This window comes from Lepus europaeus, chromosome 5 (assembly GCF_033115175.1).
Source record: "Lepus europaeus isolate LE1 chromosome 5, mLepTim1.pri, whole genome shotgun sequence".
Classification (NCBI taxonomy): Eukaryota; Metazoa; Chordata; class Mammalia; order Lagomorpha; family Leporidae; genus Lepus; species Lepus europaeus.
The window spans coordinates 158,898,303-158,918,099 of record NC_084831.1 but is presented as its reverse complement, the minus strand read 5'-3'; the positions used below and the strand labels follow the sequence as shown (position 1 = coordinate 158,918,099).

Genomic DNA, 19,797 nt, shown 5'->3' with positions numbered 1-19,797 from the left:
AACATGAAAATAAGTGATCCTAAACTCACCAAGAAAGTCTTGAGATTCTGAATCCCAAGGTCAGATAAGCTCATGGTTTCATGTTGAATGTTGAAGATTTGTTTGGGAGTGGAGTTTGAAGTATGAATTCTGACTCAAACAAAAAAGATAAGAAAGGCATAGGAAATGAAGATTTCCTTGAAAATAAGAGACAGCTGATCAAAAGCCTCCAGAAACTCAAATTATCACATATGAGTGTTTATAGAAAAAACTGAGGGGAGATACCCAGGCTGGTGATTTCAGAATGAGCTAGAAAACACTTTTCTTTTCTGTTTTTTGTTTTGTTTTTTTTTTTGTTTTTGTTTTTGACAGGCAGAGTTAGACAGTGAGAGAAGAGAGAGAAAGGTCTTCCTTCTGTTGGTTCACCCCCAAATGGCCGCTATGGCTGGCGTGCTGCACTGATCTGAAGCCAGGAGCCAGGTACTTCTCCTGGTCTCCCATATGGGTGCAGGACCCAAGGACTTGGGCCATCCTCCACTGCCTTCCTGGGCCACAGCAGAGAGCTAGACTGGAAGAGAAGCAACTGGGATAGAATCCAGGGTACTGGCATTACAGGCAGAGGATTAACATAGTGAGCCATGGCACCAGACTATAAAACACTTTTCAAAGAAGGTAGACACACACTGGGTTGCTGAAACAAATTCTTTAAACTCTTAGGGAGTGTATTCCCAAGGTGGTATATTGCAATGTTTCTATACCTGTTGTAGTTCTGAGAAGCTGAAGATGTTAAATTTCCTTAGGAATATGGGGAAGCTGTCATAGAGTGCAGATAAATGCAGAGTTTCTCATTTGAATATTCCTGCAAGTGCTGTTTACCTGGGAAGGCTAAGCATGAGACAACCATAGATTCAAATCTTGTCCCTTAAATGTGATCCTGTTTGGAGTACAGACACATTTCACTGTGCTTCATGTGCAAGTAATTGATCCAGAAAAACATTTCCCATATTTATGGTTGAAATACCAGAGAGGCACAAAACAAAATTTTAATAAAAATTAACTAAAGAAGAAGGACAGGGAAAAAACTGGTTGCTAGGCAATGGGGGAATATATTGACTAAATATTTGTCCATTCTTTAAAATATTATAATAGTGTCATCATTGTTAAAGACAGAGTGACAATGAGAGAAGAAAGGGAGAGAAAGAGATCATTTATTAGCTCACGCCCCCAATGCCTACAACAGTTAGGTCTGACTAGTCTGAAGCCAAAAGGCTGGAATTTCATCTAGTCTTCCCTGATGTATCACAGGCTCCCATGGGCATGAACCATTATTTGCTGCCTTCTGATTTACATACACTAGAGCTTGGTTGGAATCACTGTAACCAGAGCTCAAACTGGCCCTATTTTGGGATGCAGGCACCTGAAGCAGTGAATTAACATATATAACCAGGAAAGCGATTCTGCCATACTTGAATAAAATTCAAGTAGTAAACAGGATCATGACTGAACATTGGGAAATCTATTGGTACAACCTAATATATCAATGTGTTAAGAAAAAAAAAATATACTGGGTATAAATAAGTGTCCTTTACTGATTATGTTAAAATCTTATGCCACTTAATTAACAAGCAACTTCATTCCCTTTATATCAGTATTCCAGGAGAAATCATTTATATGTGATTCAGTAATTTTTTTTCTCATTTCAGTTGCCATGAAAAGTGATGACATAATTAGGACCAACCAAAAAAGTCAAGAAAAAAAATTTAATCAGGATGTTATGACAAATAATAAGACATCAACTCCCAAGAGAGTTGAATTAATAAAAAGACTTAAATTAAGTTCAAGTCATATTTCAGAACTGATTATCAAAAAGGGGAATTATTCAGCAATGAAACTTGAGGAATGCAATGTATGTCATAATGTGGATCCCCATGGTGGGCCTGATGAGCTGCAAGCTGGAGAGAAACTTGATTCTGCTAACATACCTGGGAACTCTGTCCAGTGCTGTGAGCCTCTAAGTGAGTATCACAAGATTCAGACTGTGAAGCCTTCATTTGAACATAGTGGACAGGGGAAAGACTTCAAAAGGAAGAAGATATTCTTTAGATTTGGCACCGTCCATATGGGAGACACCTGTAATGAGCCAACTTTCACTGTTGGAAGGACAACTCAAATAGAAAAAACTCTTCATAAAAATACTAACTTCAGTAAGCATCAACAAATCAACACAGGAGAGAAACTTTATGAAGATATGGGGTATGTGGAACCTCTCATTTACAATTCAGATCTTGCAATAGATAAGAGACAACATATGGGGAAAAAATCCTATGCATGTAAGCTATGTGGGAACTCACATGTGTGTAATGAATGTGGAGAAACCACATACCAGAAGTTAGATCTCATTAAACATCAGAAAATTCACACAAAGCAGATAACTCATGAATGTAATGAGTGCAGAAATCCCGTTTTCCAGAAATCATACCTAATAACACATCAGAAAATTAACAAAGAAGACAAATCTTATGAATGTAAAGACTGTGGAAAAGCTTTTGTCAAGAAATCACATCTCATAATGCATCAGAGAATTCACACAGGAGAGAAACCTTATGAATGTAATGACTGTGGAAAAGCCTTTGGCAATAAGACACATCTTGTAAGGCATCAAAGAATTCACACAGGAGAGAAACCTTATGAATGTAATGACTGTGGAAAATCCTTTGGCAAGAAGTCACATCTTGTAGTGCATCAGAGAATTCACACGGGAGAGAAACCTTATGAATGTAATGACTGTGGGAAAGCTTTTGTCTATAAGTCACAACTCATACTGCATCAGGAAATTCACACAGGAGAGAAGCCTTATGAATGTAATGACTGTGGAAAAGCTTTTGTCTGTAAGTCACAACTCATAAATCATCAGAAAATTCACACAGGGGAGAAACCTTATGAATGTAATGACTGTGGAAAAGCTTTTGTCTGTAAGTCAAATCTTGTAATACATCAGAGAATTCACACAGGAGAGAAACCTTATGAATGTAATGACTGTGGAAAATCCTTTGGCCATAAAACACAGCTTGTAATACATCAGAGAATTCACACAGGAGAGAAACCTTATGAATGTAATGACTGTGGAAAAGCTTTTGGCAATAAGACGCATCTTGTAATACATCAGAGAATTCACACAGGAGAGAAACCTTATGAATGTAATGACTGTGGAAAATCCTTTGGCCATAAGACACATCTTGTAATACATCAAAGAATTCACACAGGGGAGAAACCTTATGAATGTAATGACTGTGGAAAATCCTTTGGCAAGAAGTCAAATCTTGTAATACATCAAAGAATTCAAACAGGAGAGAAACCTTATGAATGTAATGACTGTGGAAAAGCCTTTGGCAAGAAGTCAAATCTTGTAATACATCAGAGAATTCACACAGGAGAGAAACCTTATGAATGTAACGACTGTGGAAAAGCTTTTGGCAATAAGACACATCTTGTAATACATCAAAGGATTCACACAGGGGAGAAACCTTATGAATGCAACGACTGTGGAAAAGCTTTTGGCAATAAGACACATCTTGTAATACATCAGAGAATTCACACAGGAGAGAAACCTTATGAATGTAATGACTGTGGAAAATCCTTTGGCTGTAAGTCAAATCTTGTAATACATGAAAGAATTCACACAGGAGAGAAACCTTATGAATGTAATGACTGTGGAAAATCCTTTGGCTATAAGTCAAATCTTGTAATACATCAAAGGATTCACACAGGGGAGAAGCCTTATGAATGTAATGACTGTGGAAAAGCTTTTGGCAGTAAGACACATCTTGTAAGGCATCAAAGAATCCACACAGGGGAGAAACCTTATAAATGTAATGACTGTGGAAAATGCTTTGGCAAGAAGTCAAAGCTTGTAATACATCAGAGAATTCACACAGGAGAGAAACCTTATGAATGTAACAACTGTGGAAAAGCTTTTGGCAATAAGACACATCTTGTAATACATCAGAGGATTCACACAGGAGAGAAACCTTATGAATGTAATGACTGTGGAAAAGCCTTTGGCAATAAGTCAAATCTTGTAATACATCAGAGAATTCACACGGGAGAGAAACCTTATGAATGTAATGACTGTGGGAAAGCTTTTGTCTATAAGTCACAACTCATAAAACATCAGAGAATTCACCCAGGAGAAAACTTATGAATAACTGGAAAAGTCTTTGGCAAGAAATCTCATCTTGTAAGGCATCAAAGCATTCGCACAAGGGAGAAACGTTATGAATGTAATGACTGTGGAAAAGCTTTGGCAGGTGCAGAGCCAAGATGGCAGATAGTGAGGACATGCACCGATAGTCTGGGAAAATTTAGTTTCATAAAAGTGGGATTATTGTAGCCTCAGGAAAAGACGCAAGAAAAAAAACTGCAGAGGAAATGCTTCCGGATCTAGTGGATGTGACACAGAGGACCTACAGGGAGCCCACCGTGTGGAAGCCCAGCCACGGGAGCTGAGCTGCAGAATCTCGCCAGCGTGGGAACTGGAGGTAAGACAAAAACCTCAGAAACCCGAGACATTGGTGGGGAAAGGCAGAGGCCTCTCTTTCCACTCACCTAAAAAAGTCGAGCAAAACAAAGAGCAGGAACCATTTTACATATGTAAAGTGCCAACAAGTACACAAACTCAGTAACACCTTCTCAGTAGTCACATTGAATGTTAATGGCCTGAACTGTCCAGTTAAAAGACACCGATTGGCTGATTGGGTTAAGGAACAAAACCCATCTTTTTGCTGCTTACAAGAAACTCATCTTTCCAACAATGATGCATACAGACTAAAAGTGAAAGGCTGGAAAAATATATACCATGTCAACAGAAATGAAAAAAGAGCAGGCGTAGCCATCTTAATATCGGACAACATACACTTTACCACAAAAACTGTTAGGAGAGACAAAGAGGGGCACTATATAATGATTAAGGGATCCATTCAACAGGAAGATATAATGATTATCAATGTATATGCACCTAATTACAGGGCACCAGTTTATTTAAAAGACTTGTTAAGGGACTTAAAGGGAGACTTAGACACCAATACAATAGTTCTGGGGGACTTCAATACTCCACTCTCAGAGATAGACAGATCAACAGGACAGAAGATCAATAAGGAGACAGTAGATTTAAATGACACTATAGCCCAAATGGATCTAACAGATATCTACAGAACATTTCATCCTACATCTAAGGACTTTACATTCTTCTCAGTAGTACATGGAACCTATTCTAGGATTGACCACATACTAGGCCTTAAAGCAAGTCTCAGCAAATTCAAAAGAATTAGAATCATACCATGCAGCTTCTCAGACCACAAAGGAATGAAATTGGAAATTAGCAACTCGGGAATCCCTAGAGCACGTGCAAACACATGGAGATTGAACAACATGCTCCTGAATGAACAATGGCTCATGGAAGAAATTAAAAGAGAAATCAAAAATTTTCTGGAAGTAAATGAGGATAAAAGCACAACATACCAAAACCTATGGGATACAACAAAAGCAGTGTTAAGAGGAAAGTTTATATCAATAGGTGCCTACATCAAGAAATTGGAAAGGCACCAAATAGATGAGCTTTCAATTCATCTCAAGGATCTAGAAAATCAGCAGCAAACCAAACCCAAACCCAGTAGGAGAAGAGAAATAATTAAAATCACAGAAGAAATCAACAGGATTGAATCCAAAAAAACATTACAAAAAAGCAGCCAAACGAGGAGCTGGTTTTTTGAAAAAATAAACAAAATTGACACCCCATTGGCCCAACTAACTAAAAAAAGAAAAGACCCAAATCAATAGGATCAGAGATGAAAAGGGAAACGTAACAACAGACACCACAGAAATAAAAAGAATCATCAGAAATTACTACAAGGACTTGTATGCCAGCAAACAGGGAAATCTATCAGAAATGGACAGATTCTTGGACACATACAACCTACCTAAATTGAGCCAGGAAGACATAGAAAACCTAAACAGACCCAAAACTGAGACAGAAATTGAAACAGTAATAAAGGCCCTCCCAACAAAGAAAAGCGCAGGACCAGATGGATTCACTGCTGAGTTCTACCAGACATTTAGAGAAAAACTAACTCCAATTCTTCTCAAACTATTCAAAACAATCGAAAAAGAGGGAATCCTCCCAAATTCTTTCTATGAAGCCAGAATCACCTTAATTCCTCAGCCGGAAAAAAGATGCAGTATTGAAAGAGAATTACAGACCAATATCCTTGATGAACATAGATGCAAAAATCCTCAATAAAATTCTGGCCAATAGCATGTAACAACACATCAGAAAGATCATCCACCCAGACCAAGTGGGATTTATCCCTGGCATGCAGGGATGGTTCAGTGTTCCCAAAACAATCAATGTAATACACCACATTAACAGACTGCAGAAGAAAAACCATATGATTCTCTCAATAGACGCAGAGAAAACATTTGACAAAATACAACACCCTTTCATGATGAAAACTCTAAGCAAACTGGGTATGGAAGGAACATTCCTCAATACAATCAAAGCAATATATGAAAAACCCACGGCCAACATCCTACTGAATGGGGAAAAGTTGGAAGCATTTCCGCTGAGATCTGGTACCAGACAGGGATGCCCACTCTCACCACTGCTATTCAATATAGTTCTGGAAGTTTTAGCCAGAGCTATTAGGCAAGAAAAAGAAATTAAAGGGATACAAATTGGGAGGGAAGAAGTCAAACTATCCCTCTTTGCAGATGATATGATTCTTTATTTAGGGGACCCAAAGAACTCTACTAAGAGACAATTGGAACTCACCGAAGAGTTTGGCAAAGTAGCAGGATATCAAATCAATGCACAAAAATCAACAGCCTTTATATACACAGGCAATGCCACGGCTGAGGAAGAACTTCTAAGATCAGTCCCATTCACAATAGCTACAAAAACAATCACATACCTTGGAATAAACTTAACCAAGGATGTTAAAGATCTCTACGATGAAAACTACAAAACCTTAAAGAAAGAAATAGAAGAGGATACCAAAAAAATGGAGAAATCTTCCATGCTCATGGATTGGAAAATCAATATCATCAAAATGTCTATTCTCCCAAAAGCAATTTATACATTCAATGCAATACCAATCAAGATACCAAAGACCTTCTTCTCAGATCTGGGAAAAATGATGCTGAAATTCATATGGAGACACAGGAGACCTCGAATAGCAAAAACAATCTTGTACAACAAAAACAAAGCCGGAGGCATCACAATACCAGATTTCAGGTCATACTACAGGGCAGTTGTTATCAAAACAGCATGGTACTGGTACAGAAACAGAAGGATAGACCAATGGAACAGAATAGAAACACCAGAAAAAATCGAAACATCTATAGCCAACTTATATTTGATCAAAGATCCAAAACTAATCCCTGGAATAAGGACAGTCTATTCAATAAATGGTGTTGGGAACATTGGATTTCCACGTGCAGAAGCTTGAAGCAAGACCCATACCTTTCACCTTACACAAAAATTCACTCAACATGGATTAAAGACTTAAATCTATGACCCGAAACCATCAAATTATTCGAGAGCATTGGAGAAACCCTGCAAGATATAGGTACAGGCAAAGACTTCTTGGAAAAGACCCCAGGAGCACAGGCAGTCGAAACCAAAATTAACATTTGGGATTGCATCAAATTGAGAAGTTTCTGTACTTCAAAAGAAACAGTCAGGAAAGTGAAGAGGCAACCGACAGAATGGGAAAAAATATTTGCAAACTATACTACAGATAAAGGGTTGATAACCAGAATCTACAAAGAAATCAAGAAAATCCACAACAACAGAACAAACAACCCACTTAAGAGATGGGCCAAGGACCTCAATAGACATTTTTCGAAAGAGGAAATCCAAAGGGCCAACAGACACATGAAAAAATGTTCAGGATCACTAGCAACCACAGAAATGCAAATCAAAACCACAATGAGGTTTCACCTCACCCCGGTGAGAATGGCTCACATTCAGAAATCTACCAACAACAGATGCTGGAGAGGATGTGGGGAAAAAGGGACACTAACCCACTGTTGGTGGGAATGCAAACTGGTTCAGCCACTATGGAAGTCAGTCTGGAGATTCCTCAGAAACCTGAACATAACCCTACCATACAACCCAGCCATCCCACTCCTTGGAATTTACCCAAAGGAAATTAATTTGGCAAATAAAAAAGCAACTCAATTCGCAATAGCTAAGACCTGGAACCAACCCAAAGGCCCATCAACAGTAGACTGGATAAAGAAATTATGGGACATGTACTCCATAGAATACTATACAGCAGTAAGAAACAATGAAACCTGGTCATTTGCAACAAGATGGAGGAATCTGGAAAACATCATGCTGAGTGAATTAAGTCAGTCCCAAAGAGACAAATTTCATTTGTTTTCCCTGATCGGTGACAACTGAGCGCCAAAGGGGAAACCTGTTGAAGTGGAATGGGCACTCTAAGAAACAATGACCTGATCAGCTCTTGTCCTGACTCTAGATGCACAATGTAACACTTTATCCTTTTTAGTATTTGTTGTTGTTGTTGTTCTAGTACTAGTGGTTGAACTCTGTAATTAACACACAATTATTCCTAGGTGTTTAAATTTTAACTGAAAAGTGATCCCTGTTAAATATGAGCGGGAATAAGAGAGGGAGGAGATGTACAATTTGGGACATGCTCAATCGGACTTGCTGCAAATGGTGGAGTTAGAAATGTGCCACTGGATTCCAATACAATCCCATCAAGGTGGCATGTACCAATGCCATCTCAAGTGATCAATTTCAGCTCACAATTGATGGCTCTGATAGGTCTAAGAATCAAAGCGATCACACAAACAAGATTAGTGTCTGCTAATACTAACTGATAGAATCAAAAAGGGAGAGAAGGATCCAACATGGGAAGCAGGATAAACAGCAGATTCATAGAATGGCAGATGTCCTAAACAACACTCTGGCCTCAGAATCAGCCCCTAAGGCATTCGGGTCTGGCTGAAGAGCCCATGAGAGTATTGTAGGCATGGAAAGCCAAGGCACCATGGAAAAAAAAAGAAGACGACCTAAATGAAAGATCTCTGTGAGTGAGATCCCAGTGGAAAGAATGGGGCCATCAAAGAAGGAGGTACCTTTCTCTGAAGGGAGGAGAGAACTTCCACTTTGACTATGACCCTAGCAGAATAAGACCAAAGTCAGCGAACTCTAAAGGCTTCCATAGCCCTGGCTACTCATGACTAGAACCTAGGGAGATTACTGACGGCATGAACAGGAGTGTCAAATTGTTAAGTCAGCAACAGGAGTCACTGTGTACTTACATCCCATGTGGGATCTGTCCTTAATGTGTTGTCTAATGTGCAGTGATGCTGTAACTAGTACTGAAACAGTATTTTTACACTTTGTGTTTCTGTGTGGGTACAAACTGATCAGATCTTTACTAATTATATACTGAATCAATCTTCTGCATATAAAGATAATTGGAAATGAAAAAAACTGGTGTTAAATTGGAAATGGCATAGAAAATTAATTTTTAAAAAAATATTATGTAGTATCTCTGTCTTTAATGTGCTGTACACTGTTATTTAGTGCTATGACTTGTACTCCAACAGTATTTTTTTCACTTTGTGTTGCTATATGGGGGCAAACTGTTGAAATCTTTACCTAATATATACTAAACTAATCTGTATATAAAGAGAATTGAAAATGAATCTTGAAGTGAATGGAAGGGGAGAGGGAGCAGGAAAGGGGAGGGTTGCGGGTGAGAGGGAAGTTATGGGAGGGGGGAAGCCATTGTAACCTATAAGCTGTACTTTGGAAATTTATATTCATTAAATAAAAGTTTAATAAATGAAAAAAAAAAATAAAAACCTCTGTAGCCTGAGACACTGGCAGGGAAGTGGCAGGAAGAGCCTAGAGGGAATGACGCTTGAATCCCCGTGGGGGAAAGTTCACCAGGCTAACTAGAGGATAGAAAAAAAGAAATAAAAGGACTGGTACGGACATGATTATCTCACCCACTCACTTTACAAAGGCGATCAAGACAAAGAGCAGGCACCCTTTTGGAAATATGTAACTGCTGCGCCACTCAGGGCTGTGCCTGCCCTCAGCCAAGCAGAAAAACTGGACTTTGGTGGGGAGAAATAACAGTAAGTTAAGACCTAATGAATGTGTGGAGTTTATGAACTGAGACTGCAAAAAAAAAAACCTGAGAGTGTGTGAGAGAAATGGAGTGCCTGAGACTTGAGTACACTCAGGAGGCACCACAAACTTAGTAACCTTGGCAACCCAGTGCGAGATTGCAGGGGAATCTGAGCTTATGTTGAGGACTGCACAGATCCTTTGTGTGGTCCTTGTGACAGAGCAGATGAATATTATACCCACAGGGGCCAGAGCTCAGACACTGACCGCCTTCAATTCCACTCAGCTGTGAGGAATTACTTCTTTTCTGAATAAAGAGAGAAAGAGAGAGAGATTTACCATGCCTAACCTAGGTGTGTCACCTTTGGCACACCCTTTACCCTGAAGAACCAAATGGAGATCTCTGGCCACACCCATCTGAAGCCTCTAAGGATCCATCAAAAGCAGACAGTCCATTTAACCTAGAGTCATAGTATAATGAGAAAAGCCACCACAGTGAGGAAAAACAAAAGAAGAAGAAACCAAAGAATATCTCCAAAATGCCAAGCAGAACACAAAAACCAAGGAAACAAGAACAAGGAAGACATTATGATGCCCCTAAATGAACAAAATACTGTAATTAAAGATTATGAAGATGTTGAGATAGAAGAAATGCAAGATACCGATTTCAAAAAATTTATTATAAGAACATTTAGAAGTTCTCAAAAACAAATTCTTGACCACAGAAATCCTTACAAGGGTGTTGAAACAACGGAAGGAAGACATTTCTCTCTCACTAACTCTGTCAAAAAAAAAAAAAAAAAAAGAAAGAAAGAAAGAAAAACCCTTACTGAACAGGGTAGAAAATCTCATGAAAATGAAATCTTAAGGAGGAATCAAAATGAAATGAAGAAACTAGTAGAACATGAAATTGTGATATTGAAGAGAAATGAAAATGAAATTCAGAATTCAATAGATCAAATGACAAATGAATTTGGGAGCCTAAAAAACAATCAATGAAGCAAAAGATAGAATATCAGACTTAGAAAACAGAGCACAGGAAAGTATACAATCCAACCAAAAGAAGAGGAAATTAGAAATCTAAAAAATATTGTCAGGAATCTACAGGGTACTATTAAAAAACCCAACATTCAGATTCTAGGAGTTCCTGAAGTCATGGAGAGGGAGAAAGGATTAGAAGGCCTTTTTAGTGAGATACTTGCAGAGAACTTCCCAGATTTGGAGAAGGACAGAGACAACCTAGTACAGAAAGCTCATAGAACCCCTAATAAACATAACCAAAAGAGATCCTCACCACGACACATTGTAATTAAAGTCACCACAGTGAAACATAAAAAAAGATCCTAAAATATGCAAGATAGAAACATCAGATTACTCTCAGAGGATCTCCAATTAGATTCACAGAAGACTTCTCATCACAAACCCTATAGGCTAGAAGAGAATGGTGAAATATAGCCCAAGTACTAAGAGAGAAAAACTGCCAGCCCAGAATATTGTATCCGGCAAAGCTCTCATTTGTGAATGAAGGTGAAATAAAGACCTTTCATAGCAAACAGAAATTGAAAGAATTTGTTGCCACTAATCCAGCCCTGCAAAAGATGCTTAAAGATATGTTACACACAGAAACACAGAAACATGGTTATCAATATGAAAGAAGGTAAAAAAAGAAAACGTACCAGTAAAAGATCATAGGAAGTTCCAAGCATATATTAGAAATATCTTTGGCAAATGGCAGGGCAAAGTTATTACTTATCAATAGTCACATTGAACGTTAATGGCCTCAACTGTCCTGTTAAAAGGAACAGACTGGCTGATTGGGTTAAGGAACAAAACCCATCTATTTGCTGCTTACAAGAAACACATCTTTCCAACAAAGATGCATACAGACTGAAAGTGAAAGGCTGGAAAAAGATATTCCATGACAACAGAAATGAAAAAAGAACAGGTGTAGCCATCTTAATATCAGAGAAAATAAACTTCAACGCAAAAACTGTTAAGAGAGACAAAGAAGGGAACTATATAATGATTAAGGGATCAATTCAACAGGAAGATATAATGATTATCAATGTATATGCACCTAATTACAGGGCACTGGTTTATTTAAAAGACTTGTTAAGGGACTTAAAGGGAGACTTAGACACCAATACAATAGTACTTAGAGATTTCAATACTCCACTCTCAGAAATAGATCAACAGGACAGAAGAACAACAAGGATACAGTAGATTTAAATGACACTATAGCCCAAATGCATGTAAAAGATCTACAAAACTTTTCATCCTACACGTAAAGAATTTACGTTCTTCTCAGCAGTACATGGAACCTACTCTAGGATTGACCACATACTAGGCCATAAACCAAGTCTCAGCAAATTCAAAAGAATTAGAATCACACAATGCAGCTTCTCAGACCATAGGGGAAAGAAGTTGGAAATTAGCAACTCAGGAATCCCTAGAGCATATGCAAACACATGCAGATTAAACAACATGCTACTGAATTAACAATGGGTCATAGAAGAAATCAGAAGAGAATTAGAAAACTTTCTGGAAGTAAATGAGGATAACAGCACAACATACAAAAACTTATGGGATACTGCAAAAGCAATGTTAAGAGGAAAATTTATACCAATAGGTGCCTACATCAAGAAATTGGAAAGGCACCAAATAAATGAGGTTTCAATGCATCTCAAGGATCTAGAAAAAATGCAGCAAACCAAACCCAAACCCAGTAGGAGAAGAGAAATAATTAAAATCAGAGAAGAAATCAATAGGATTGAAGCAAAAAAAAAAAAAAAAAAAACATTACAAAAAATCAGCCAAACAAGGACCTTTTTTTTTTCAAAAAATAAACAAAATTGACACCCCATTGGCCCAACTAAAAAAAGAAAAGACCCAAATCAATAAAATCAGAAAAAAAAAAGAAATGTAACAACAGACACCACAGAAATAAAAAGAATCATCAGAAATTACTACAAGGACTTGTATGCCAGCAAACAAGGAAATTATCAGAAATGGATAGATTCTTGGACACATACAACCTACCTAAATTGAGCCAGGAAGACATAGAAAACCTAAACAGACCAATAACTGACACAGAAATTGAAACAGTAATAAAGGCCCTCCCAACTACATGGATTCACTGCTGAATATTACTAGACATTTAAAGAGGAAATTGGAAGCATTTCCACTGAGATCTGGTACCAGACAGGGATGCCCACTCTCACCACTGCTATTCAATATAGTTCTGGAAGTTTTAGCCAGAGCTATTAGGCAAGAAAAAGAAATTAAAGGGATACAAATTGGGAGGGAAGAAGTCAAACTATCCCTCTTTGCAGATGATATGATTCTTTATTTAGGGGACCCAAAGAACTCTACTAAGAGACAATTGGAACTCACCGAAGAGTTTGGCAAAGTAGCAGGATATCAAATCAATGCACAAAAATCAACAGCCTTTATATACACAGGCAATGCCACGGCTGAGGAAGAACTTCTAAGATCAGTCCCATTCACAATAGCTACAAAAACAATCACATACCTTGGAATAAACTTAACCAAGGATGTTAAAGATCTCTACGATGAAAACTACAAAACCTTAAAGAAAGAAATAGAAGAGGATACCAAAAAAATGGAGAAATCTTCCATGCTCATGGATTGGAAAATCAATATCATCAAAATGTCTATTCTCCCAAAAGCAATTTATACATTCAATGCAATACCAATCAAGATACCAAAGACCTTCTTCTCAGATCTGGGAAAAATGATGCTGAAATTCATATGGAGACACAGGAGACCTCGAATAGCAAAAACAATCTTGTACAACAAAAACAAAGCCGGAGGCATCACAATACCAGATTTCAGGTCATACTACAGGGCAGTTGTTATCAAAACAGCATGGTACTGGTACAGAAACAGAAGGATAGACCAATGGAACAGAATAGAAACACCAGAAAAAATCGAAACATCTATAGCCAACTTATATTTGATCAAAGATCCAAAACTAATCCCTGGAATAAGGACAGTCTATTCAATAAATGGTGTTGGGAACATTGGATTTCCACGTGCAGAAGCTTGAAGCAAGACCCATACCTTTCACCTTACACAAAAATTCACTCAACATGGATTAAAGACTTAAATCTATGACCCGAAACCATCAAATTATTCGAGAGCATTGGAGAAACCCTGCAAGATATAGGTACAGGCAAAGACTTCTTGGAAAAGACCCCAGGAGCACAGGCAGTCGAAACCAAAATTAACATTTGGGATTGCATCAAATTGAGAAGTTTCTGTACTTCAAAAGAAACAGTCAGGAAAGTGAAGAGGCAACCGACAGAATGGGAAAAAATATTTGCAAACTATACTACAGATAAAGGGTTGATAACCAGAATCTACAAAGAAATCAAGAAAATCCACAACAACAGAACAAACAACCCACTTAAGAGATGGGCCAAGGACCTCAATAGACATTTTTCGAAAGAGGAAATCCAAAGGGCCAACAGACACATGAAAAAATGTTCAGGATCACTAGCAACCACAGAAATGCAAATCAAAACCACAATGAGGTTTCACCTCACCCCGGTGAGAATGGCTCACATTCAGAAATCTACCAACAACAGATGCTGGAGAGGATGTGGGGAAAAAGGGACACTAACCCACTGTTGGTGGGAATGCAAACTGGTTCAGCCACTATGGAAGTCAGTCTGGAGATTCCTCAGAAACCTGAACATAACCCTACCATACAACCCAGCCATCCCACTCCTTGGAATTTACCCAAAGGAAATTAATTTGGCAAATAAAAAAGCAACTCAATTCGCAATAGCTAAGACCTGGAACCAACCCAAAGGCCCATCAACAGTAGACTGGATAAAGAAATTATGGGACATGTACTCCATAGAATACTATACAGCAGTAAGAAACAATGAAACCTGGTCATTTGCAACAAGATGGAGGAATCTGGAAAACATCATGCTGAGTGAATTAAGTCAGTCCCAAAGAGACAAATTTCATTTGTTTTCCCTGATCGGTGACAACTGAGCGCCAAAGGGGAAACCTGTTGAAGTGGAATGGGCACTCTAAGAAACAATGACCTGATCAGCTCTTGTCCTGACTCTAGATGCACAATGTAACACTTTATCCTTTTTAGTATTTGTTGTTGTTGTTGTTCTAGTACTAGTGGTTGAACTCTGTAATTAACACACAATTATTCCTAGGTGTTTAAATTTTAACTGAAAAGTGATCCCTGTTAAATATGAGCGGGAATAAGAGAGGGAGGAGATGTACAATTTGGGACATGCTCAATCGGACTTGCTGCAAATGGTGGAGTTAGAAATGTGCCACTGGATTCCAATACAATCCCATCAAGGTGGCATGTACCAATGCCATCTCAAGTGATCAATTTCAGCTCACAATTGATGGCTCTGATAGGTCTAAGAATCAAAGCGATCACACAAACAAGATTAGTGTCTGCTAATACTAACTGATAGAATCAAAAAGGGAGAGAAGGATCCAACATGGGAAGCAGGATAAACAGCAGATTCATAGAATGGCAGATGTCCTAAACAACACTCTGGCCTCAGAATCAGCCCCTAAGGCATTCGGGTCTGGCTGAAGAGCCCATGAGAGTATTGTAGGCATGGAAAGCCAAGGCACCATGGAAAAAAAAAGAAGACGACCTAAATGAAAGATCTCTGTGAGTGAGATCCCAGTGGAAAGAATGGGGCCATCAAAGAAGGAGGTACCTTTCTCTGAAGGGAGGAGAGAACTTCCACTTTGACTATGACCCTAGCAGAATAAGACCAAAGTCAGCGAACTCTAAAGGCTTCCATAGCCCTGGCTACTCATGACTAGAACCTAGGGAGATTACTGACGGCATGAACAGGAGTGTCAAATTGTTAAGTCAGCAACAGGAGTCACTGTGTACTTACATCCCATGTGGGATCTGTCCTTAATGTGTTGTCTAATGTGCAGTGATGCTGTAACTAGTACTGAAACAGTATTTTTACACTTTGTGTTTCTGTGTGGGTACAAACTGATCAGATCTTTACTAATTATATACTGAATCAATCTTCTGCATATAAAGATAATTGGAAATGAAAAAAACTGGTGTTAAATTGGAAATGGCATAGAAAATTAATTTTTAAAAAAATATTATGTAGTATCTCTGTCTTTAATGTGCTGTACACTGTTATTTAGTGCTATGACTTGTACTCCAACAGTATTTTTTTCACTTTGTGTTGCTATATGGGGGCAAACTGTTGAAATCTTTACCTAATATATACTAAACTAATCTGTATATAAAGAGAATTGAAAATGAATCTTGAAGTGAATGGAAGGGGAGAGGGAGCAGGAAAGGGGAGGGTTGCGGGTGAGAGGGAAGTTATGGGAGGGGGGAAGCCATTGTAACCTATAAGCTGTACTTTGGAAATTTATATTCATTAAATAAAAGTTTAATAAATAAAAAAAAAAATAAAAACCTCTGTAGCCTGAGACACTGGCAGGGAAGTGGCAGGAAGAGCCTAGAGGGAATGACGCTTGAATCCCCGTGGGGGAAAGTTCACCAGGCTAACTAGAGGATAGAAAAAAAGAAATAAAAGGACTGGTACGGACATGATTATCTCACCCACTCACTTTACAAAGGCGATCAAGACAAAGAGCAGGCACCCTTTTGGAAATATGTAACTGCTGCGCCACTCAGGGCTGTGCCTGCCCTCAGCCAAGCAGAAAAACTGGACTTTGGTGGGGAGAAATAACAGTAAGTTAAGACCTAATGAATGTGTGGAGTTTATGAACTGAGACTGCAAAAAAAAAAACCTGAGAGTGTGTGAGAGAAATGGAGTGCCTGAGACTTGAGTACACTCAGGAGGCACCACAAACTTAGTAACCTTGGCAACCCAGTGCGAGATTGCAGGGGAATCTGAGCTTATGTTGAGGACTGCACAGATCCTTTGTGTGGTCCTTGTGACAGAGCAGATGAATATTATACCCACAGGGGCCAGAGCTCAGACACTGACCGCCTTCAATTCCACTCAGCTGTGAGGAATTACTTCTTTTCTGAATAAAGAGAGAAAGAGAGAGAGATTTACCATGCCTAACCTAGGTGTGTCACCTTTGGCACACCCTTTACCCTGAAGAACCAAATGGAGATCTCTGGCCACACCCATCTGAAGCCTCTAAGGATCCATCAAAAGCAGACAGTCCATTTAACCTAGAGTCATAGTATAATGAGAAAAGCCACCACAGTGAGGAAAAACAAAAGAAGAAGAAACCAAAGAATATCTCCAAAATGCCAAGCAGAACACAAAAACCAAGGAAACAAGAACAAGGAAGACATTATGATGCCCCTAAATGAACAAAATACTGTAATTAAAGATTATGAAGATGTTGAGATAGAAGAAATGCAAGATACCGATTTCAAAAAATTTATTATAAGAACATTTAGAAGTTCTCAAAAACAAATTCTTGACCACAGAAATCCTTACAAGGGTGTTGAAACAACGGAAGGAAGACATTTCTCTCTCACTAACTCTGTCAAAAAAAAAAAAAAAGAAAGAAAGAAAGAAAGAAAAACCCTTACTGAACAGGGTAGAAAATCTCATGAAAATGAAATCTTAAGGAGGAATCAAAATGAAATGAAGAAACTAGTAGAACATGAAATTGTGATATTGAAGAGAAATGAAAATGAAATTCAGAATTCAATAGATCAAATGACAAATGAATTTGGGAGCCTAAAAAACAATCAATGAAGCAAAAGATAGAATATCAGACTTAGAAAACAGAGCACAGGAAAGTATACAATCCAACCAAAAGAAGAGGAAATTAGAAATCTAAAAAATATTGTCAGGAATCTACAGGGTACTATTAAAAAACCCAACATTCAGATTCTAGGAGTTCCTGAAGTCATGGAGAGGGAGAAAGGATTAGAAGGCCTTTTTAGTGAGATACTTGCAGAGAACTTCCCAGATTTGGAGAAGGACAGAGACAGCCTAGTACAGAAAGCTCATAGAACCCCTAATAAACATAACCAAAAGAGATCCTCACCACGACACATTGTAATTAAAGTCACCACAGTGAAACATAAAAAAAGATCCTAAAATATGCAAGATAGAAACATCAGATTACTCTCAGAGGATCTCCAATTAGATTCACAGAAGACTTCTCATCACAAACCCTATAGGCTAGAAGAGAATGGTGAAATATAGCCCAAGTACTAAGAGAGAAAAACTGCCAGCCCAGAATATTGTATCCGGCAAAGCTCTCATTTGTGAATGAAGGTGAAATAAAGACCTTTCATAGCAAACAGAAATTGAAAGAATTTGTTGCCACTAATCCAGCCCTGCAAAAGATGCTTAAAGATATGTTACACACAGAAACACAGAAACATGGTTATCAATATGAAAGAAGGTAAAAAAAGAAAACGTACCAGTAAAAGATCATAGGAAGTTCCAAGCATATATTAGAAATATCTTTGGCAAATGGCAGGGCAAAGTTATTACTTATCAATAGTCACATTGAACGTTAATGGCCTCAACTGTCCTGTTAAAAGGAACAGACTGGCTGATTGGGTTAAGGAACAAAACCCATCTATTTGCTGCTTACAAGAAACACATCTTTCCAACAAAGATGCATACAGACTGAAAGTGAAAGGCTGGAAAAAGATATTCCATGACAACAGAAATGAAAAAAGAACAGGTGTAGCCATCTTAATATCAGAGAAAATAAACTTCAACGCAAAAACTGTTAAGAGAGACAAAGAAGGGAACTATATAATGATTAAGGGATCAATTCAACAGGAAGATATAATGATTATCAATGTATATGCACCTAATTACAGGGCACTGGTTTATTTAAAAGACTTGTTAAGGGACTTAAAGGGAGACTTAGACACCAATACAATAGTACTTAGAGATTTCAATACTCCACTCTCAGAAATAGATCAACAGGACAGAAGAACAACAAGGATACAGTAGATTTAAATGACACTATAGCCCAAATGCATGTAAAAGATCTACAAAACTTTTCATCCTACACGTAAAGAATTTACGTTCTTCTCAGCAGTACATGGAACCTACTCTAGGATTGACCACATACTAGGCCATAAACCAAGTCTCAGCAAATTCAAAAGAATTAGAATCACACAATGCAGCTTCTCAGACCATAGGGGAAAGAAGTTGGAAATTAGCAACTCAGGAATCCCTAGAGCATATGCAAACACATGCAGATTAAACAACATGCTACTGAATTAACAATGGGTCATAGAAGAAATCAGAAGAGAATTAGAAAACTTTCTGGAAGTAAATGAGGATAACAGCACAACATACAAAAACTTATGGGATACTGCAAAAGCAATGTTAAGAGGAAAATTTATACCAATAGGTGCCTACATCAAGAAATTGGAAAGGCACCAAATAAATGAGGTTTCAATGCATCTCAAGGATCTAGAAAAAATGCAGCAAACCAAACCCAAACCCAGTAGGAGAAGAGAAATAATTAAAATCAGAGAAGAAATCAATAGGATTGAAGCAAAAAAAAAAAAAAAAACATTACAAAAAATCAGCCAAACAAGGACCTTTTTTTTTTCAAAAAATAAACAAAATTGACACCCCATTGGCCCAACTAAAAAAAGAAAAGACCCAAATCAATAAAATCAGAAAAAA

At 38.0% G+C, this 19,797-nt stretch overlaps 1 protein-coding gene across 3 annotated transcripts in view; it reads left to right on the top strand.

Moving 5' to 3' along the window:
* LOC133760472 (zinc finger protein 665-like) overlaps positions 1–4,974 on the top strand; it is a 36,224-nt gene extending 31,250 nt beyond the window's left edge. For all 3 annotated transcript variants that reach the window (XM_062193022.1, XM_062193023.1, XM_062193021.1), the window contains one exon: positions 1,683–4,974. In XM_062193022.1, coding sequence (XP_062049006.1) covers positions 1,683–4,180 — 2,498 coding nt within the window. In that variant the 3' untranslated portion in view covers positions 4,181–4,974. The remainder of the gene's footprint in view (positions 1–1,682) is intronic.
* The last annotated feature ends 14,823 nt before the right edge of the window (positions 4,975–19,797 follow it).